Source organism: Falco cherrug, chromosome 5 (assembly GCF_023634085.1).
Source record: "Falco cherrug isolate bFalChe1 chromosome 5, bFalChe1.pri, whole genome shotgun sequence".
Taxonomy (NCBI): Eukaryota; Metazoa; Chordata; class Aves; order Falconiformes; family Falconidae; genus Falco; species Falco cherrug.
The window spans coordinates 55,978,105-56,001,653 of NC_073701.1; the positions used below are offsets into that span (position 1 = coordinate 55,978,105).

Genomic DNA, 23,549 nt, shown 5'->3' on the forward strand with positions numbered 1-23,549 from the left:
ATTCAAACCAAACTTCCTTAAAAGAATCGTGGGAAAAGTCATTAGTCATTGTAAGATGAGGAGCTCTCTTACAAAGAGAACCTGAAATATATCCCATGTTTTTGATAGACAAGTTTTAAGCTTTTGTAACAGAATCAGAAATAGCGTCTATTTTCTGAATTATCAGCTAAGTTGAATAATAACTCCATTAGAATTGATTTCATTATATTGCACGAAGTAATTTGCATTATTTTGAAATTCTGGTCTCTCCAAACAATCATCAGAAATGGAGAGGAATGTATCACCGGGTAAGCTTAAATAAAATGTATTTTCCATAAACAATACCCAACAGGTGTTGTAGCAACAAGAAAGGCTCCTGTATTTATACAGTGCATGCTCTTTACATACTATAAAAAAATATCACAGCAGGAGAGCAATCAACTGCAGTATCTTTGAGTTGTGAAGGGATATTTCAAAATGTAACCCACCAGATTTCTCCTCAGATCAAAAGAACAAATGCTCCCTCACCCATTTTATGATATTGGTATTCAGCCAGGATGTCTGGCCTGGGGGGGTCACTCTTCCTAGATCAGTGGCTAATGACATTTTGAACAGCTCAGTGAGTGTGGAAAATGTCTAGGATGCACATTCCATGTATGTTACTAGAACTAACATGAGACAAGTTAGAAAATTCACATGTTCCCATTTCTGTTCCTGTAGATAGAAAAACCTTAAAAGGAAAAAAGGTTATCTGCATCACTAGCAAATGTTCAAAAGGTTGCTTTATTTTAATGCTGAACGTGGTACCTGTAAGCAGAGCTGGCAACACACTGGTTATCTTTGGAGCTACTTTGTTGCTTTCAATTTGCTGAAAACTTAGCCCTTTAGCTTCCCTCCTATTTCCCCCTAGCTATCCACAAAGAAAATGGTACACATACAGAGTCAACAGAGAGAAGAATTAGTGGCGTTTATTCAGCAAAAAATACTGGAATTTTCATGCCCAGTGCTGGCCTTGTATTCCTACCTGGGGCATTATCATCAGCATTCTGGCCTAGTTCACATCAACTACACTTTATCTGACATGCTCTTTCCAGAAGCACCTTACTCCCAAGACCCCACTGGGAGCCTCTGGCCGGCACACAGCGGGCTGTCACGTAAGCTGCCACTGCACAGCAGAAGAGTGGCAGCTTTTGCTTGCTTTCTAGAGCATTTATGGAACAACAACAGATCCCCTGGGACCTAATGCTTGACAACGTTTACACAAGTGTGGCGTTGACATGGTACAGGACTTCAACCGAAGGATGACAAGTAATCCACGAAGCTAATAGAAAATGTAATAGCCAGTATTTGCTAAGGGTCAACACAATACTGATGGTTCTCCAGTATCAACAGTAAGTGAGTAAGAAGTTATTAATCATACAGCAGCCCTGCCACATGAAAGCTGGAAGTTTATTGATCTTAGTGAATGACTGGAAAGGAGACCGGTCCATTATGTCTGACTTCTGGTTAGGCATAGTTAAGAAAATTAATGGCAGAATGCGATAAATGTCAAATCGCTATGCTGTTCTCTCCGGTGCTCTTTCCAGGCAGCAGCAATGTGAGCTATCCAAGAGCATGGCATGCATGTGGCCTGGATTCACAACGAAGGCCAGTTTTGCCATGAAAACGAAGAACTCGGATATTCAAAAGAGGGCGGTAGCCATGAGGTTAATCAGGAGATAAAATTGCCCTTGATTTGGGAAGCTGACAGGGAAAGAAGAAAAGAGAAAAAGTCTGAAAACATACTTCCACCTGAAGAGGAAATATAATCCGACTACCATCGTTTCGGGTCTCATGTTTTTGAGATTTTCCATCTTTGTTTTCTCATGATGTAACTGTGGATAATTCTTGGAAACCCACACTTAATGACAGTAGCCCCTCTGCTGTAGCACCTCTGCTCTGTCCACCAGCCTCCTGCTCTTCAGAGTAACATCTGATCAACACAGACAGAAGGGCAAAGAGCAGCACTGTCTGGGGAAGCATACAGCATGTACAACCCTGCTGCTGGCCTCACCTGCCCTGGCGGCTCTGAGACACACACAACTGCCTGGAGAAGGGAGGAGTTGGAAAGACAGTAAAGGAAGGAAAAGTGGAAGGCAGGAAGAAGAGCTAGAAGCTAGAAATACATAAAAATCATTCTAAACAGAAAGAATTTGAAAGACAACATGGAAACAAGTACCTAGGGAGGAAGAACCCCTGCTCCTTGCCATCTCTTCCTCAAAAAAGCATGCCATGCAAAATTAAGAAGAGTTTAAATCTTAATCTCATTCTGTGATTTAGAAACTGTTTTGGAGTGCTCCACACCCACTCATCTGTTAGCATCACAATTTTCTTTTCTTGGGGTATTTATTGATGATTATTTTCTGTTGAGTTTGAGAAGTACCTCTTTTCCCTTTGTGAAAACAGACTTTCATAAATAAACTAATGGCAAATAAACAAAAAAATATTTTAACTGAGGTACACTTTTTGCTGCATCTTTGCTACTGTTTTGCCACCGTTTTTAAAAATAATTTTTCTTCAGCATTTCAGGAGGCATTAATTCACTTAGGATTTCAAAGTACCTGAAATATACCTGAAATAATTCAAAGTACCTGCTATAAATACTTTCAACTACACCTTGACACTTGGTCAACTCTTAAAAGAACCATTTGTATAGATAATTTTGTTCAGTAGGTCTCTGAGTAGCTGCCCATTTACATTTGAATCTGTTCAGTTACACCAACCATGTCTGGATAAGACACTATAGTTGTGTGAGAATCTTGATATAGATATACGATGTAACTGTAAAATAAGAAATGTGAATGTGTAAAGGAAAACCATGGAATAAGAATTCCCCTGAGACCAAAACCTGTACCAGCCACCATGGTGTGCAATACCTAAGAGAGCAAAGATGTTACGGAACATGAATGGACACTGAAATGCACATTTCAGTGACAGCAACAGAAAATGTGTATCAATGCCAATGGAAATGGAAGCTGCCCTAGAAAAATATTAAGTCCCCAAGGTGAGGAGGAGTCGGGGGATGACATGACACATACAGGACAAACGCACAATATTTAAAAGTATGGGAGAAGTTAATACTTCTTTTACATGGCTCTAACTCACATCCCTCTTCTATAGTCTGTTGGTAATTTCTCTGCAGGGTTATTAATGAGAAATCTTCCAAATGAGGGGAAGGGGGGATCCCAGGTGCTACAAACACTTAAAAGACAGACACTGTCTTGTGCAGGAGAAACCTCAAACTTCCTTCTACAGGCACATCTCACGTCAACTGCCAAGGGCAGTTGCAGTCTACTCTTCATAATGTATCTGGTTTGCTCAGTTTTGCAAAGCAATTGTCAGTTGGGTGCCCCTTTGGATGTCCAGCCCATGGCCAGTTTGGCGAGCCTGTGTCCAAGATGGACCAATTATGGGTACCACCTCCCCACCTGCAGGGACCTAACCACAATACCCTGCCAAGCAGCAGCCGTTCACTTTGCTGGATCAAAGCCAATTTGCACAAGGTGCTAAATGCATCCACCTTTGCTTTGTACTGATCATACTGAGAAGATACTTTCTGTTTGCTTTCAAAAGCAATTAAGATAAAGAGCATTCTAGCAGAAGTCTAAATACCATATCAAGAGTTGCACTTGATTTGAAATAATAAAGTGCGGCAGGCTGTGCCTTTTTGCTGTGAGATAGTATAAAGCTTAAGACAAATGAATCTACAGTTCACGCTTTTGCGTAACACTGTAAAATAAAACCTAGCAGTGATGATAGTTATAATTGCCTAACTGCCACTAGAATGCATAACAGAACTCTATTATCTCCAGGTAGAAATTCTGCTTTTAAGGAATCCATAATGGGAAAGATCCAGGAATATTAATAGATGTAGGTGTGCAATATGATCACAGCTCCGTTACATTACTTTCACTGGGCTGATCACACATGGCTCCTCCGTCAGCCATCCAGCACAGTGTCAAGTACTACTTACCTTCAAGCGTGTGAACAGTCATAGTGAAGTCAAGTTCGTAAGTTTATGGATAAAGCATGCACTTCACCACTCTGCTGGAGAACTGAGGCCCACGGACCTATGCTTTGCTAACCATGATCCCAATCTTAAAAGCAGAGAAAATGTCAATATGCTGAGATAAGATCAATCTTATATGGCTGCACCTGAGTGGAAATTGCCTTTCCAGAAAACTGAAGACCTCATTGTCCAGTGCAGCTCCTACAGGCAATATAGTCACTGAGAAAATTTAAAACTTTATATACCATTACAATTCTTTTTAGTGTGACATTTTCTGATTAGCATTAGCAAAAATCAGCCACGTTTAGAAAAAAAATTAAGTGCAAAAGAACAACTCTGTGTTCTAAAAATCCTGAAAATACACAACAATCTACAAGAGGCTTATTGCTAATACCGGAATTATCTTCATCTTTGCGGATCTTTAACTTTACAAGGTCCTCACAGTGCTGAAGGATCTGGACAGCATCTTCCATTGAGCAATTGTCAAGTCGAACGTTATCTATTGCAAGCAACTTATCACCCAGTTCCAGCGTCCCCGTTCTGTGAACAAGCAAAAAAGCTTACATGACATGCTAGTAACATTAAAGCAAGGTATCTTAGATGGTATGGACATTACTATAGAAATGAGATGGATTTTTAAAAACAATTATTTCTTAATATGCTGGACTTTTCATTTGTGACTGTTTTTCACAAAAAAAAAGAGCACAGTCTCTTACAAGCTCCCTCTGTTTAACGTGAGTCTGGCTGGCTACACACTGGAAACGGATTTCTCATGGGAGCTTGAATGCCTTACCTGTGAGCAACACTTCCTTTCTTGATATCAGAAATAACCAGAGGGTCTCCTGGTTTTCTACTGGATGGAGCTGTAATAAAGAATACGTACAAGTATCTGTTTTTAATTCCAGACATGCAGATGGGCTAATTCTTAATTCTGTCCATAAATCAAAACTTCATACACATTATTTACCCGTATGATATTCCTCCCCTTCCCTAAATTATACATGCATGAATACAATCATCAGCAGCATATTAGTAAGACTGCATACTCCTCAAAAATTAGAAAATGCCAGAATTAAGGTGACTGGTGCAAAGTGAATTTAACCTGATATGTCTGAATTCTAGGTTAGGCCTGGGCTGAACCACGCGAAGGTATCGCAGTACACAGGTCCAGCAACCTATGTTGTGTAGCTACAACACAGAAAGAAGACTTTCTGTCAGTAGAACCTTTCAGCACAACTACTAATGCCGATCTTTTGCCAGAGTATTTCTGTCCATCATAAATCATGTTTTACTATATCCCTGCCCAACAGAGCTGCTATGGCAAAATATCTAGAGTGGGCCAGTCCGCATTCTTTACATCCACTCCAGTCTCATTCGGTGCTTAAGGCAGAGACAGGATGATAATGCTTCCTGGGTGAGGAGGAGGAATCTACTTCACCATAAGAGATGGTGTGGGTAGCGGCCACACACGCCATTGGGCTGATACACAGTTACCACACCTGCACAGATGTGGCTCACATCGCACGGATGCTTGCTTCATTGTGACACGCTGCTTCCTCTGAAGTAAACATGTGCCTCTTTTGATGAGTCAACTCGCTCCTCTATACTGATACTAGGCCTTAAGCATCGTGGACTTTCTCCCACAATTCCAGCAACGGTCACATTAGTAAAATCCCCACCAGGCCTCTCCTTGCACACCTAACTCACCTCTAGGAGGTACCTGATGCAACTTTGAATTTTCTATCTGTCCATCATGGTTACAAGTATGCTCTGCTCTACAATGCCAGTAATTGCAATTCTTTACTGACTTGTGCAAAAGTATTCAACAAGCTTCCCTTGCCCAGGAAATCTGCTTACCAATTTTGCTTGCCTTCTGGTTGCATAGGAAGCAGTTAACTACCCCAGAGGAAGACAGTGATCACTGACTGCTTCCAGAGGACTGTTTCTCGGAGCACCTTCACTGAATGTATTGTTTTGGAGGGTTCATCCATTTGCTGACAGAAGACTGCACTGAAGATCTGATACGGTAAGCAGTGGGCTCAGAATTCAGGGGTGATGAAAGATACATTTTTAGACAACTGCTCTCTGCCTTCATGAAGTACGTCCCCTACAGCTGCTCTGGCCAGGAGGCAGCCCATGTGGTGAACACAGAACAGACTGACTTCTGGGACTGTTGTTAACAAGAGTGTGCTAATGTTAAAACCTTGCCACGCGGTATAAGGCTCTGAGCTCTCCTGAAAGCACTAATGGGTTTTGCACTTGTAGGGCTCTTCTACTGCCCCAAGCCATTTCTGCTCTGTGTATTGAGGGCTCCGCATTCATTCACAGAAGGTAGATTTCTATTAGGCTCCAATGCCTAAACGACAATCACCTAAAAAGCTACCCATAGTGGAGGATCACCTACAAAACTCTAATGTCAGTTACTTTAGCAGCTCATAATTCTTCTCTTTGATGGAAAATGACACATCTTCACCTACAGTAACCACAAGGTGTATTAATAATGACATACCCAACACAATATTCTAACAGATCTTGTTAACCTTGGCTGCCCTGGCCAAAAAGCCTTTCAATGTCCAAAGGAACAGTTTAAGAACTGCTAAATGGCCATATTTCAAATGCAGAAGACAGATGTAAATGGACTTTTAGAAACTTGTCTGAAACAGCACACTTTCAGGAAACGTCTATGTTGCAATTTAAAGAATAGCAATTTACTTTTTTTAAGACATGTAATTTTCATAGAATCATTGAATGGTTTAGGTTGGAAGGGACCTTACAGATCATCTAGTTCTAACCCCCCTGCTATGGGCAGAGACACCTTCCACTAGACCAGGCTGCTCACAGCCCCATCCAGCCTGGCCTTGAACACTTCCAGGGATGGGGCAGCCACAGCTTCTCTGGGCAACCTGTTCTAGGTGACTCATCACCCTCACAGTAAAGAGTTTCTTCCTAATTTCTAATCTAAATCTACCTACCATCTTTTAAGTTTACACCATTACCCCTTGACCTGTCGCTACAGGCCCCTGTAAAAAGCCTGTCCTCATCTTTCTTATAAGCCCCCTTTAACTACTAGAAGGCTGCTATAAAGTGTCCTCAGAGCCTCCTCTTCTCCAGGCTGAACAACCCCAGCTCTCTCAGCCTGTCTTCATAAGAGAGGTGATCCAGCCCTATGATCATCTTCGTGGCCTTCCTCTGGACTTGCTTCAACAGGTCCATGTCCTTTTTTCTTATTTTCAGAGCTTGTTTCTCACACTGTCCTGCCACGGGTCAACTGTACTTTATACAACTGTTCCATATTTACTTGAATTCTTTGGATTTGTTTCACGAGTTAGTATCTTGTTAAAATTTTAAAGTAACACTTTGATGAACTTTATTTTTTAATTCTATGGTTTTACACTCTAGGTTGCCTTATAAATCCCTGAGGTTATGTGCCAACCACTGTACAATGTCTGCAGTTTGAGATTTGACTATTGATATAGTTATTATGAAACTGCTCTAAAAAAAAATTACCAGTACTAAAGAAGACAGTCCATTATTGTTCCAAAAAGAAGACAGAAGGAACCAAAATGGTGGAAAGAGCTCAAAGTTTCAAGCCAGAGTCATGGGGATGCAAAGGCTATGATATTGCACACAAAGTTATTACATTTTCAAACTGAGTAAGTGTGAACCCAGCAGTATTTTGTCAGTTATCCTGGGCTATTAATTGTGTCTGGTGGATGAAAGCCTTTTTGTAAGCAGCAAACACAGCTCAGTGTGAAATGAATCCCCCCATGCTGACAAGCTCTTAATAAGCAGCTACACCACACTTTGTTTTATTCTTGTTCAATGCTCATGACATACTACAAAGTATTCAAGTTGTGTTGCAGAGATAAAATCATTAATTTCCTCCTGAACTTTTGTACTGCATATCACCACAGCCTAAGATTGCCTCCCAAACACTAGCAAACAGATACTGTCCCCAGCAAGAACATTGATTACTGTTATCCTGATTTTACAGATGAGGAAAGGAAACATAGGAACATCTAGGTCAAAGTATGACAATTTTCAGTGAGCAATTTGAGATATCCATGCCTTTAGGTCTCACAATAGTTTGTAGTATCTAACAGCTTCTAAGTCCAAAGCACAACTACTGGCACTTTCAGCAACAGCTGCAGATGCTCAGCATTTCTGCAAGTGTGACCCCAGGTTCTCAACAGTTTCCACAGAAAATCAAGTAGCCATCTGTGGAAATTCTCTCCCCCCCCCCCGCGCCCCCCCCCCAATCCCGTGAAATGACTCTTCACAGCACAACTGTATTGCTGAGAAAAGGAAAAAAACCCCTGATTTCTCTAGGGTAGCATTAAACCACCTTGACCATGAGATCACCTTTTTCTTTCTACAATCCTTCACCTCATTCATTACGCAGGCCCCATCCCCTTTGATACACACCACTGTATACACACCCCAGAGAGCAGAGAAGCAAGAGTCCCAGTGAGAAAGCAGTATTTGACCCCTTAATTAAAACAAGATATCCTCAAGAATTAACACAAGTTTGAAGTGAGACTGTACAGCTTTAAGTCTCCATTTCTATGCTTCACTTATTTTTGGTTTTAAGTAGTAATTAAAACCAAAGGACTTTACCACTCACCCATGTCCAGCCTTCTTGTTCAGGTCCCAGCTTCCCCTACTCCTGATCACACCTCAGCCTCTCCCCTCGTCTGCTGTCTCCCTGTTACGGCTCTCCACTCATTTTCTCTCCTTGTCCCATTCTGCTTGTCCACTGAAGATCTCATCTTTTCTCCTCCCTGGTCCAGCTATTAGTCTACCTACTATTGAGCTTTTGTAGAGAACTTACACAGTCTGTACGATGAACTAGAAGTGGACTGAAGGGTGCATAAAGTTGTCCAGGTATTAAATTTAGTGTTGCAACTGGAAGGCTGATCTTTAGCAAGCTGTTCATTCTCTCTCTTTAAATTATTCTGTGATCCTAGGTCTCTGTCCCAGGCCCCTACACAACTTCTACTAGTAAAGACACACTTCCCCTGCCTATCCCCTAAAAGCAAGTTCAGTGATGTGCTGTCAGTTTTGTAGATCATTAGGTTAAAACCCCCACCAACCTCAAACAGCCCTGCTTTCTTAATTGCTTACTAACCCAAAGAAAAAAGACAAAGTTTTGGGGTGGACGTTGCACTTACCACCTATCCCAAACTCACTCACTAGAATCAGCCTGGCTTCAAGTTTTAGAGTTCAGTCAAACTCTGAACAAACTGAACAAGCAGAGGAAAATGCTCATGGGATGGACAAAGTCAGTCCACTTATCCACAATGCTACTTTACAGCTACTAGGCTTTCTAAAAATATTATGATTACTAAACAGATAAAAGAGCTTTTTAAAATTAGACTGATGTAGCTGTTTTGTTCCTTAAGTATTGGTACATGTGGAGCAGCTGAGAAACCTGATTCTTCAGGCCCCATCTTGAAAATAATTACTTATAACATTGCAAAATGAATTTGGGTTTGCTAGATGAAATCTCAAAATATACAGAAACATGCTTTAGAAAGTAAGTTCTCATAGTTAACGCTAAATATCTGTAGATATTTACGTAGCTTGTTTCTGATGAAATAAGAAAGCAATAAAGCAGACTACAGTATAGCTGCTAGTAAAATGACTTTAGAAGAACTGACGATCGTTTGGGTGAAATTCTGATATTCTTAACAGCTTTGCAGTTTCTTTTCCTTGAGTAATACCATTAGCTTCAGAGAGATTATTTATGAAACAAGGTGCTGCAGTTCATTACCAGTAAGGATATTAGAATCTTACTTAAGAAAGACAGACAAGGGAAAAAAAAGGGCTGTTAACTGCAATTACCAGACTGTACTAGTAAGTCATTTTCTCAGACTTCATTCAATGTATTTAAAAAATATTAGTCTATGATAAAGTAGCTAGTGGCACAGAAATGTACCTTTTGAAAAAAAAATAAATCTATATTCCATTACATGGTCTAAAATCAATGTCACTGGCAAATAAATTGAAATAGATTTGAACACTACTAGATCTACTTGAAAGCCATCCTTCTTCCAGGGACTGGTTCTGTTATAAAACCATAATCACACACAGACACTGCTGCGTCATGCTTTATTTGGATTATATAATTATAAGAACTCAGACATTCTAATTGCTCCAACCAGGTAACTGGGTGTGAAAATGATGAAAATGAAGTATGAAATATATAGTCACTTATACTTGCAAACTATGAAATCAGGTCTTTATTGAGTGTAAGTAGCTGTTAATGGGAAGATTAGAAAGATACTGCAGAGATAAGAGAAGGATGACAGAAGTCCAGTACGTGTGTGAAGGCAGCAAGGGGCAAGGCCAGCACATTGCAAGGTAACTGCCGTGCACTATCCAAAATTCAGTGCCTGTATTAACATTAATAATGACGCTCATGAAACTTGCTTCTGTCTGACTTTCTAGGGCTTTCTTCTGTCTAAGGAGATTTTGAAATTTTTCTTGTTTTGCTTTTTTTCTTTCATTAATAGATCTGAAACTAAGAGAAGCTTAGTCACTTACCCTATTACATGTCATGTTTTTCAAAGACCATGAATTAGCTTAAGTGTCGAAAGAGTTGTATGTCACCTCAGATATCCCTTCAAGTACTTGGCTGTAATTCCATGCAGGCACACTTGGTGGTTATTACCAAGGAAAACTACACAAAGAAAGAAAACTAAATTCCTCTTCCAGGATGTTTGCCTTCTAACAGCTGACTTAGGAGACTCTTGGACTTAAAAACAGGTATATATTCAGGTGCCAACCTGAGGTGAGGCTTATGTTTCCCTTCTGACCAAAAACGGCTGTCTTGTCTGTCACGTCAGGTCATTTCCTGACTTTCTCATCCAAATCCCAAACTAAACTGGGGATATGGAAAGCAAGACAGGCATTTCTCTGTAATGTTTTTATAGAGACAGCACCTTCTCACTCATCATTAACCCCACTACATTGTGAAGAGAGGGGATGAAACAGGTCTCTAGCACTTAAACAGATCAAGCCCAAAAGTGAATAAACCTCATTTTCTCAATCACCCTTGTTTAAGACTGGTCATATCCCAACTCTGCCGAGTTTTCCTTAGTATTTGTTTTTGAAAAGAAATCATACAGCTTTCTGGCAGTATCAGTAATGAATGGCATGGTAATGTGCTAAAAAGCCCTGACAAAAACCTGACAAAGTGAATATAAAACACTTCTATTCTTCAAATCACACTGCCTCATTTAGAAGTTAATTAGGTAGGACAGACCAAAGCACTGAAAAGCAACCATGAAATGCAGCAATTCAAAAGTTCTACCAAGCAAATATACAAACTTTCAGTATTACTATAAATCCTTTCAAATCAAATAAATAATTAATCCTAGACACATTTCACATGCATTAAATACTACTAATAAGTGGGATTATTATATATATAACAGGTCATTTAATTTAAGTACTAAAGATACTGCAGTATACTCAGAGGAGGAGAGCTAAGACCAATCAGGTGTCACCCTGATTGTATAAAGCACTAATTTCATAAAGTACCACCTTCTGGAATTAAGTTCCAAGTCAGGAAGGTATGCAGAGTTTGGAAGAGGATTGCTTAATACTAAATCCCAAGAACATTAGCTTCCCATTCAAAGTTTACTCCTACAGACAGAAAAAAAAGTACAAGATGTCTGAATTCCAAAAAGCAGCACAAATCAAATTACTAGGAAGACCATATTTTTACAATAATCCTACAAACCATTACCAATCCGAAGAATAACATTTAAATAGAACAGCTTCTCTGCAGGTTTTCTCATTTCTCAATATTTTCATTTGCACCAATACATGTAGACCTATGATTTTGCTTCAAGCATCACATTACATCTTACAGAGTCCGACAACTACTCATTCAAGTGTGCAATGCAAGCGAACAGGCTTGCCGTGTCTCTCATTTGTTCCTCAGATGTAATTCTTAGCACTGAATTCCCTGCTGTACTTTTGATTAACCTTATTCCATTGTGCTGGTAAAAGCTTTGTGAATATAAGCACAATCTTCCCCTGAGACACATGAGTAATTCCAAAGAAAGACTAATAGTCTGAGGCCACAACCATAAAGGAATGTTAATTCTGATGAGACCAGATTCTGCACTGTTGTTAAGTACATTAAAGACAAGCCCATTAACTCTGATACGGATTGCTCTTCCTTCCATCAAGGGCTGGACTCGGCATGCTGGACTTTACCTCATCAAAATCCAGTCCTAACACAGTGTTTACTGTCTGCTCCCAAAATAAAGAAGTATAGAAACACTTTGATTTCAAACAACAGTAATAAATACTTGTTGAGAAATAGACTAATGCAGACCCTGGTTATCTTCTTTAGCAATCCCTGAAAACCCTAGTGAAAGGGGATTTTGCTATGTGACCTGCACATTTAGGACTGCCCACTAGTTCTACAGGCTGAGGATGTATCTTCAGACTCTGCATGCTGAAGCAGAAACTAACTCCACGTATGTGGATCCTCATCCCTATGAGAACCCTTGAGTTCAGCGGGATTCTGTTCAAGAGCCTGTGGGAGACCAGGACAGACTTTGCCTTAAACTTCCCAGCTATGGAAATACTTTTGGATGGGCCTAATTCTATTAACTACTTTTATCATTTTTTCTTTTCCCTGAAGAATTTTAATGGGAGTGAAGTATGTGCTATGCATGAAGGAATAGGTCAAGCTTTAGGCTGGTGAACTTCTGGCTTCTTTAACTACTTGAAGGGGAGTATAAATCTGTTACAGGATGGTATTTCACCAGAGACAGAGCACTGCTAATCATCCCTTTCAAGAAAAAGGAAAAAGAAGTTTATACCAAAACAAACATGAGTCTATAGCTACAGGACCTGTTACCTGCAGATTATCCCATAAATGTGGTCTTAAAAATAAGTATTTTCACTTACAACTTATGGTGATGCCAAGTTCCACATTATGCTTCTTTGGTAGTTTTACATGAAATGTTCCACTGCTTGGTATAACTGATTCTATAAAATAATATTTAAAGTATTAGATAATTTGTTAAGGCACAGCAACTCCAACTGCATGTATTTACACTATACGTGTAAGTTGATGAAATCCCATCAGCATCACAAACCACAGATGCAACACAGGTGCTGCGTTTCACAGAAGTGAAGGAAGTAGGACATATGAAGTATGATTTATACCTCTATGGGTAATTTCATGGTAACTCAACTTTTTTTAAGATTTAACTGAATTTATGAAGATTGCATGGGCCAGCAGCCAGCTGAGACTGCAGGTTTTTAGCTCATATGCAAGTTCTGTGATCACACATGAAAATTTTAGTGCTGGCAGATAACTTTTAATTAAAAGTACAGGAGATCAAGTCTTTAGGAATTCAGGCCTTTTTTGCTGTAGGTCTAACACTTTTTAAACTATCCACTAAGGTAACTGCCATGGATTTTATTTCTACTAGGAAGAAAAGGAAACAAAACATCACTAACTGAGAAGTGCTTGGAGCTGAAGGCAAAAAAAATTGGAATAAACAGCACTGTATTTGAATGCTGACTTTTGGCATCACAGCTTCCAAAAGTTTCAGCCTTGGCTTGAAAATGATTGAAATTACAGCTATGGAAGCATTTAAACATACATGTGGCAGAGGTGTCTAACTATGAGTATGAGTTTGCTGTCATGGAGCAAACGGGAACAGCACAAACAAGTCCAGGGATTGAAATACATGTGACTTCAGGTGTATGTAAATTACTTTCTCATTATTTGGTTTTCTTATTTTTTAATATTTCCTAGGTACATGAATGTACATATTGTACTTGGCCTTTTTTTTTTTTTTAACATTATACTAGTTGCATGCATACTAAAGTTTATACAGAATTGCTCTAGGAACCTTTAGCCTGCTTTTGATATCACAATTTATAACACCATTAACAATAATCACACTATTCAAAATACAGAACATCTGACATTGTCATGACTTCAGAGCTACTGTCAGATGAAGTCTTAAAAGTTTTTATTATTTAAATAGTGGAGTAGTGCACATACATAAGGTGTTCTTGTTTGGTTTACACATTTTGTGATTTTATAGGTGTATTCTGTATGCTTAAGCACATTACAGAAGAAAGGAAATCCATGAGTAATAGTAAAGACTCAGCAGCAACGTTAACAGTTATTTTTCTGGCTTTTATTAATTCAGTTTCTATTATTTTATTTAGATTGTTGATTTGAGATACTGTAAGTGAAACTCCTCAGAGTTTTCTGCTTATCCACCCTTTTATAATCCTTTTCTGTCTAGTAAAACATTTCATTAGCTGGCCTGTAGAGGAATTGTCTCTGCTCAGCAGAGTATTTCTATCTCAGGGCAGAAAAAATGTCTGGAAATAACTCAGAGGAGGGACTGTCACCAGACCTTATTACAGGACTTGTCATTTCTGTTTGCGTTCTGAAGCACACTGCAGGGCTAGATGAAATGAGCAAGCTGTACAAAAAGACACATTTCAGACAGGTCACTAGAAAACTGAATGGTGTATATGTGAGAATGTACTTGGGATTTATTCCTTCACTTTTCTTGCAAGACAGAATAACAGCACATTCATACCTGCAACATCAAATTCTATTTCCAAAGTGACCTTGTTGGTGATAGAGGAGTCTCTGAGCAGTTGATTGGCCTCATCAAACGTGCTGTCTTCTGTCGGGATCCCGTTTATTGCCACTATTCTGTCTCCTATCTGCAGCACCCCACACCTTGGTACACAATGATACAAAACAACCATCAGATGTGCATGTTACCAGAACCAGCAATATTAAACACATTCAGCTTAGCCTTGAAGGGGAAGTGTGGCACAGCAGCTCAACAGGCCACCCAGGCACAGAGAGGGACAAAAGCTGCTGCTGCCCCTTTGCACCAAGACACTACCAAGCACTCCCAGCATGGACTGTGCTCTCTAGGTTCTGGGACCCAGGAAGAAGGGGCACAGCCTTCATGCCTCCACTCCATCCTTGGGCATCACCCCTGCCTCTGGGCTACAGGTGTTGCAGCTCTGTAATGGCAGTTAGCACTTGCCTATGCAGCTACTATAGTTCTCATGCCATGACTGAAGACGTACAGAAGCATATAAATGCAACTGAAATGCTGCAATGAAATCATTACTAAGTCAAAATTCTGATACTCCCTAAGATTTGGTTCTATACCAAAACTGAACAGAGGGGGACATGGCCTCTGCCATTGCACATTGGATTATCACTATTTTGACTTCAGTGATGTTTCTGATTTTTTTTTTTTTTTTTTTTTTTGCTTTTGCATGAATATAGCTTCCAGTCTCCTGCTGGAGGACTCTGGGTGATAAAAACACTGGTGCTTGTCATTCTTCTTATAGCTGATCAAGCACATGAAATATCATTGTCAGAACAGTTTACTACCTGCCACACTTCCACTGAGCAAGGCCCTGCAATTTGTCACAAATGAAAAGCAACAAGCCTCAAGAACCCCAGGGAATGCCCACCAGAACACACTCAGCAGTCAGCTGAAAGAACCTCACCTTTCTGCCGGACTGTCAGACTCGATATAGGAAATGAGAGGTGGAGAAGACAAGGTCTCAGTAGCAAACACGCTACCCTGGAGCTGTATCCCAAACCCGACTATGGGGTCAGCAGTCAGCACTACTTCTGTGGTTTCAGTGTGGACGACCTGCCCAGCCAAACCAACAGTGCTAGAGGCTAAAGACACTATAAAACAAAGCAGACCAAGAGGAAAGACATTCAAACACGGCAGAAATTCCATAGCTTTTTGAGAAAATTGATGTGTACGATAAACATAGTCAACAAAACATCTCTTTTAAAGTCAATTTAGACTGAAGTTTATAAATTATGTATAAATGGTTTTGACATACAAGAGAATAGAAAACATCTGGTTGTATGTTAGAATGCAAAAAGATAGTTCTTACAGTGAGTAAAACAAATGTGTTTGACACCCCCACCCCAAAAATCTCAGAACATTCTTAAATTCTGTTTGCATTAGGTTTGAGGCGTGGATGAGCAGATTTTTCACAGCAGCTAAGGGAATGAAGAGGCGCAAGCCCAGCTATTATTCAAGCTGATTCCCACAAACTCTTTTGAACATCTCACAGCAATGCATTGCTATTAGCAACAAAGCACATGGCCCAGGCTTGCTTGCAAGAAATAAGGATGCCTTCCTTTGCATGTTTACTACACATCAGCAATTTGTCAGGCTAACTGGGTAGTATAAGCAAGCTGAACAAACCTCTCTGTTTTAGCAACCAGTATATCTCAAGAGACTGTGAGGAAAAAAGTTCTTTGGTGTCTCTCAGAGGAACTGGGGGATTCTTTTGTGATAAACACAGGCAGCTACTTCTGTACTCCTGATTTACACCCACTGTTCTCACTCTTGTTCTGAATAGGACACATTACAGAACAAATGGAGATACAACCAACATTGAGATTCAATGCAATTACCTTTGAAAGAAGGAGACTGCTTGATCTCTGCCTAAATGTCGATTGTATAATTGTTCGAATTCCCCCAGTGACAAACTACTGTCTTTCGTTATGTCATACACAGACAGCTGGAGTTTTTCAATTCCTGTTCAGACCAGTAAAGTTACAATAATCCTCCAACGTCAGGGATTTGGGATGTTTTCATGTTATAAATTTATTTACAGATTTATAAGCCATTTTTATACATCATATTTATAGGTTATAAGCCATTACTTCTCCACCTCTAATTTCCTTCAAGACCCATTTCTGCCTGCAATTGCTACTAAAAATTAGATAAAAGTTCATGGTTTATCTGAGGGACTGTTTAACTGTGAATTTTTTTTTTTAGATCTGGGAAACAATTAGTTCTTGTTTTTACAATATAGATAATATTGGAACAGCTGTACAAAGATGTCAGAGGTTGTCTAAGTATTCCCCGCATGTTGGGGCTACAAGCATTAGCCTTTTGCTGTGAAATATTTAGTATAAAATCTGATTAATGTGGTACAGTTGGCAATGACAGTTGTTGCAAACGTTTCACTTGCCAAAAACCTCTTGAGTTTCTGTTTTCTCCCAGCAAAGCTCCTTTCAACTCTGAAACTGGCTTCTAAATTACTGTGAATTGTCACTCATATCTTTTTGTAGTTTTCCTTTCTAAGATCTGTGTATTATTTCCGTTTCTCAACAGCTTCCTTCTTACTGTTTCTTTTATCTGGACTCAGTAAGAAATGTTCATACCCAAATTAAAATAGTAGTAATCTGTTCTTAGAAATGCCCACCAGCTTTAGTGTTTATTGCTTGTGAGAAATAGGTTTCTCCAGCCCTCAGCACGGCAAAGGCTAAAATATGACTAAACCAGATAAATTCAAAGTTAATATAGTACCAGATGCCCTAACACACCTTCTAGAAATGTCTAAATTTAGGGCATCCAAGCTCAGAAAAGTTCCATTTCCCCTTTCTTTAAGTCATACAATTAATTACTTGTTAACCGTATCTTTCCCATCACTTATGTGTCCATTCCCCCAGTGCAGCAGGCATCTAGCTAACTCTGTAACCTTCTTACTCTTTATCTAATGCCCTACCAGGAACCTGAAGGTCTCACAACATTTATTTCAACTTTTAGGACAGCTGAGGTTTTAATTCACTGGGAAATTAAGTCACCATTTGTGTGATTTAAAACTCACTCTGATAAATATTTTTACGATGTGGATACTGAAAAGAGACAGTTAGGAACTCCCCCCATTCCAAAACAAAATGAAACAGGAACAAGAAAAGCAGAGATGAGAATCATGTAACACTAGCTGTCTGCTAAGCCTGTATAAAATGTCACAGGTACCCAAACCCATGACTTAGAGTGTGTTGGGGTTTGTAACTCAACAACAATTACAGCAAGAAACACTGTCATTTTTTTGGCTGCTTGACGGATTCAAAGTTTTACAGGCCAGACGGCAGCGTTATTGATTTTAAAAGGGGGTATGGATGTATATGTAGTTTCAGTGAACCCTGGCTGCTACTGCTAGGTGTACATTTTAGCATACTTGCAATAGTTTTCATCCAACTCTTAGCAACAGTCATGGGGGCTGGTTTACTATATGCTCTGCAGTTATGTAAATAATAATCCTGAATTTGAAGATTATGTACTTGTTACTCTTATTCCTGCAGCCGTATGAGAAGCAGAGCAAGATGTATTTAAAGGTACGTATATGGATTATTATGCCTGCAGTCTCCTGCTCTGACTTCTGAGAAACTGCAAAACATACACTATTCTTCCTGGTAGCTGCTAGCTTGGATGTGCTGAGAAAACAGCACCCGTGTATGTCTAAAACCCTCTCTAATTTCTACCAGATGTGCAGCCCTAGTAACTATCAAGTAAGTTGGTATAAAATTATGTCTCACTTTCAAGTACTAATATGGACCTATTACAAAGTGCTTCAGGATTTAAACTTTAACCAAGCAATAATCTAAGTGTGTCCACAATGAATACCATACTTTCAAACAAACAAACAAACAAACAAGCAGAGAAAGAATAAAAATTGAAAACAAGTGGCATAAATAAAGCTCGTGACAGCAGGGCATACCTTCAATTTTTACAGCCACATGTTTGGAAAGATCTATGTAACTAACGCAATGATTGTAAAATCATGGCCATAAAAGTCTTGTAACCCATTGTACCATCACACTTCATCATGAATTTTGGCATGATCACATTAAGTTATGCAGCTTTTTCTAAACAAACGGTATTGTAAACTTTATGGCACCCTTCACCACTACACCCTTTTCTTCCCGAATGACATTCCTAAAAGATTTATTAAAAGTTACAATAATAAAACCCTCAAATAATCCCATTGGATTAAAAAAAATAAATCACACTAAAATCAAGAGAGTGCGCTATTCCTTTTCTACAAAAAGGACAGCTGTTGATGCTACCTGGTTCTCATGAGTCTCCCACACAAAGGGAGAGAGGCAAGGTTTTCCAAGCCCTGTTGATGGATGGTGAAAGGGTACAGGACCACTCTCTACAACGGTCACTTCTAGCACATTCAGTCCAGTGTGGGTCTCTTATGTTGGCTGTTACTGCAGTCACAACTATGGGTGTAAGTCTAGCCACAGGAGTAAGGAACTTGGCATGGGCTGAAAAGCAAGCTCACAGAAAGTGCCAGCAAGCGTGGCTGGCCAGCCAGTTCTGATTCACGGTTGCTGATGCAGTCACTGTTCATAATGAGGCACAGACTCAGTCAGTGATGGGGCCAGTTCCACATATTTTGTAATGCATTATATCCAGACCTCACCATGCAAATGTGTATAAACTACCCCACAACAAAGCCTCATCCCAATTCCTCCTGGTTGGAGATTTGTTTAATCACAGCAGCCCGTCATCCCCAGGGCCTTCTGACTTGAGGAATCTTTCAGGTGAGCTACAGTGCTTATGTAACTGTCCCATTTAAATCTAATGTCACTGGTCTTGTTTTGAGCTTTTGCAGGACAGCAAATTTCAAGGGCAAGGCTTCCTTGAAAGAAAAATATCTGAAAAATTTAACAAGTAACAGCTGTCTCTAAGATACGTAACAGGATTAGCTTTGCAGGATTGCAGTCCTTTTTTGGATGGAACAGTTATAGTACAATCAAAGAACTATTTTTTGCATCTGCATTATTTTACTATTCAAAACAATTACTATTAGTATAACATTACTACTGTTTCTCACGTGCACATGAGGACACCTAAGAGCTGGACCCCTAGTGATACCATAGCATGGATGGACACACTATCTCCCCATGACCCAAAAGAATGCATTAAAAGCTAACATGTCAATAAATGAGCTGTAAAAAATGGCTGAACAGATTAAAAACCAGAAATGCACTTTCAGGCAAATGTTATGTAAAAATACTTGCTTTAAAAAAAAAGAACATGGAAACAACAAAAAACTGCAAGAAAGCAAAACCTCAGTTCCTTTCTCAAATGTTTTCTCACAACTGCACAGTGACTGGCTTTAGTTGGAGGCTGCTGGTTTGCTCCGCTTTTGCTATATGACCATGGGAAATCGTTAATACAGGCAGCAGCACTGTGATGCACATCAGTTCGTTTTTTCCAGAGCCGACCTGTGAGCATTATTAGCCAGAGCGGATGATTTAGAGAGCAGTTCTCACCTCCCTGCTCTGGAGGAACTGAGCTGCTGAGGACCACACAAAGATGGACAAGCCAAAAGGAGAGGTGGCACTTACATGGAGTCTGGGAAACAAAGTGCTGATGCAGCCATACTCTCCGGCCCAGCAATATGCAAAGTGGAACAGCCTGAAATATATCTACCCTGGCTTGGGAAATTACTGACTCACGGGAAATCCATGCTTTGAATTCCAGAGAGTAGTCAGAAAGAAGGCTATTTAGTCTTTGCTGTTATTTGTCACTCTTCCTCACAAAAATGACTGTGCAGGTTATGGTGTAGATGTAAACATTAAAACTACCTAGGAGGTACTGTGGCAAGCTCTTCTCCTTCTGTAATGTGATAGTTGGTTGAGCTTACCAGCAATCTGTTTTTGACTACTCAGCTATGAATTCTATTCCCTGATGGAAACAGCAAGAGTGGAAAAGGGAATTTGAAAATCACTTCACTAACGGTATAACAAACTCTTCCAGAATTGTCTGAAGAAAACATTGCTTTATATATTTCACATGAGATAGTTAAGCTGCATGGCCTCTACTCATCTCATTGTAGCACTGGACAAGTATTTTAATGCTGATGTTTCCCTACAACTAACACGAACTCCAATTGTTCTCTCTTCTGCCTAGTGTGTGTATATATATTAATTAAGGCACTTTGTACCTTTTTTCTGTATCTTCCCCCTCTTTCACCCATTCACTGCACATTTTGAGCAAATGCTGTTACCACCTACAGGAGCTTTTGAAGTCCTTCTTTTTCATCTTCCGCCTCATCATTGTCCCACGTGGGCTGGTGGAGTAGAGGCTGCGAGGTAATGTCCCCATGTTCAGGGAACTCAGGCTGTATGCACTCATGGAGGTAGGAGAGAAGGATGAAGACACCAAAGCTGCTGTAAGAAATCAAACACTTGGCAAACAGCACTCAGTCTCCACGGAAGAGTGCGGCACATCTATAACTCATCAACAGATCAAACAATGTGTATGATGCACAGGAATGGTTTGTGTGTTTCCAGTAACAAAGACATTAAACCACATAGGTGACCGTAGGTAAAAGTATAGCCAGCATTTCATGAAAATACCTGCTGGAAGGTAATAAAGATACTGTAGATAAAAAATAGTACATTCATAGTATACAACTTATTTCAGGCAAAGCGCATTAAATTAAATTTGTCAACACACATCCATGAACCAATGCAGATCAATATGCCTAGATACACCAGTTTTAGAAATGCCTTTTTGTAGTAGGTGATTTCTGACAAAAGATTTGTGAGCAATGCTTTGCATTCAAAAGTCAAGCTTTATATACACTACTCAAATCTAATGATCTACTCATATAGCAGAAGAGCTGATTCATTCAGAATTTTCAAGCCTTTTCCTGTCTACAAAGGTTGCCTTGTTACAGAGAAGGCATAAAATGTCAGAAATAACCTCGGCGTGGCTATGAAAAAGTGTAGCATCCATAAAACTGAAAAGGTTTTAGTGTCTGAAATGGGGAAAATATGAGTGAAAGAAGAGGGGAAGGAGGAGGAGTAAGAAGAGGAGGAGAGAATACGTCAGCAGGAAAAAGCGTGGAACATTACGAAGGCTTTTTTGAGGAGGCGCTTTCTGGAATTTCAAGGCTGGCATCCTGCAATGGTCAGGGTGGTAGGTGTTATAATGGTGGTAGGTGAGGAGGCTGCTGTGGCTGTTGGCACACGAATCCCAGGTAAGTTGCCTGCTGCTTCTTTGAACCTTCACTGCCCGCATGAAGGGATGATGGAAAATCAGAAAACAAAAGGACCAGAGAAGAGGGAAAAGTAACTGAACTGCACAAACACACACACAAAAAAAAGTCCAAAAATGAAAATAAATTGAAAATAAAATAAAATAATAAATAACCTGGTCTTGTCTTCTTACCGGGGGTGCTAACTTGAGGAATAGACATCATATTTTTTTCTCAGAATACATGTTTCTGACTGGTTTTTTTTGGTTTGCTTTTTTATTTGTTTTATAAAAGGTAAGTACTTAATCAATTTCTAATCTCACTCTGGCTTTAGGAGCTAAGATTACAAACTTCCTTAGAAAATACTAAGGTATCACATATGAGCACTAACTGAAGGTTAGTAAGTCTCTGCTTGCATTCTACACTAAAAAGGCCAACCACATACTATATATAGCACTGCCTGGAATGGAGATGTTTACTTGCCCGTCATTTCACTTTACTGCATTGGCATTTCAATTTTGCCACCATCTATTGTTGGCATTATGCTATTCTGTGCAGTAAACAACTTCCCTGGGTCAGTAGTAGAAAAACTCTATCCCAAAGCCTGTTTATTAAAGAAAAGAGTTCTTATTGATTAGCTGGATGTGCAATTTAATGTTTTTTTAAAAACTTGATCTTCAAAACTTTAAAATGATCCTTTTCTGAATGAAATTGGAGACCATACTTGACTGCTGAATCTACATATGGGGAGCCTGGGATATGCCAAAAGTGAAGGCCAGTACTTGCCAAGAAAATGGGAAGCATTTCAGTTGATGTGTCAAATATTAAAGGAAAATGATTAAAGTCACTCGTTGTTAAATACAGTCTATTCATCATTAAATTCAGCATAGCTGTGTCCTTGCTGAATTGTAGAGGCACACTTCAAACTGGGAACTATTCACTGAATATTTGCCTTAAAACCACCGAGGGATTCACCCATACTATGAAACGTAAGTTACAGTCTTTGGCCCATGAGCCGTGTATTACCTGTGTCTCTCTGTGACCTGCTGTGCCTATAATGGTTACAGACACGTATGATCCCATGCTGGACTTCAGTAGCCAAAAATCGTGACTGTTCAGGTGGAACCCACACCTTGCCTTCACATCTTACTTCAAGGCAAAATAAGGGGCGAAATGGGTAGCCCTCGCAGCAAGCACTGCCAGAAGAAAAGCTATCCTTTGGTTTCACTTCATGAGTAACGATCTGCTAGGTGTATGAACATATCAGCCCTCCTGCGACCCACAGCCAATGCATGTCACTACAATGTATGCCACCAGGGAAGGGAGAGGAAAGGGAGAGCGCAGGGCAACCCCCTGTGTCCCTGCAGCCTTGCGGGGTGGTCGGGACTCTGGGGGCCCTGGCTCTGTGCCCTCCATTGGGTTGCCCTGGTCCTGCGTCCCTCCCTGAGACTGCCTCTGACTTATTGGAATCAAAAGAAATTATGTTTCCACACACTCCCCCCCCACAAAGGTAAGAAAGGCGAGGGTGGGGTGTGATGCCAGGGGCAGGAGGGGTGCTGGGCCCCTGGGGTGCCTCACGTACTGGCACCGGCGCCAGCGCCCTCAGAGACTTTGGAAAACACCAACCAGGAGAGTCCCAGAAACAGCAGCAGTAGCCTGATACCACCACATGTGTCTT

At 40.0% G+C, this 23,549-nt stretch overlaps 1 protein-coding gene across 8 annotated transcripts in view; it reads right to left on the reverse strand.

Moving 5' to 3' along the window:
* Positions 1-23,549, reverse strand: part of GRIP1 (glutamate receptor interacting protein 1) — a 328,966-nt gene that overhangs the window by 23,334 nt on the left and 282,083 nt on the right. For 5 of the 8 annotated variants that reach the window (XM_055712779.1, XM_055712781.1, XM_027809456.2 and 2 more), the window contains exons 10-15: positions 20,904-21,059; positions 15,563-15,749; positions 14,623-14,768; positions 12,959-13,039; positions 4,821-4,890; positions 4,422-4,567 (exon numbers count right to left, since the gene is read on the reverse strand). In XM_055712779.1, coding sequence (XP_055568754.1) covers positions 4,422-4,567; positions 4,821-4,890; positions 12,959-13,039; positions 14,623-14,768; positions 15,563-15,749; positions 20,904-21,059 — 786 coding nt within the window. Of the gene's footprint in view, positions 1-4,421; positions 4,568-4,820; positions 4,891-12,958; positions 13,040-14,622; positions 14,769-15,562; positions 15,750-20,903; positions 21,060-21,749; positions 21,906-23,549 lie in introns of all 8 variants that reach the window. The other 3 variants (XM_027809715.2, XM_055712782.1, XM_055712778.1) reach the window with 3 other exon arrangements.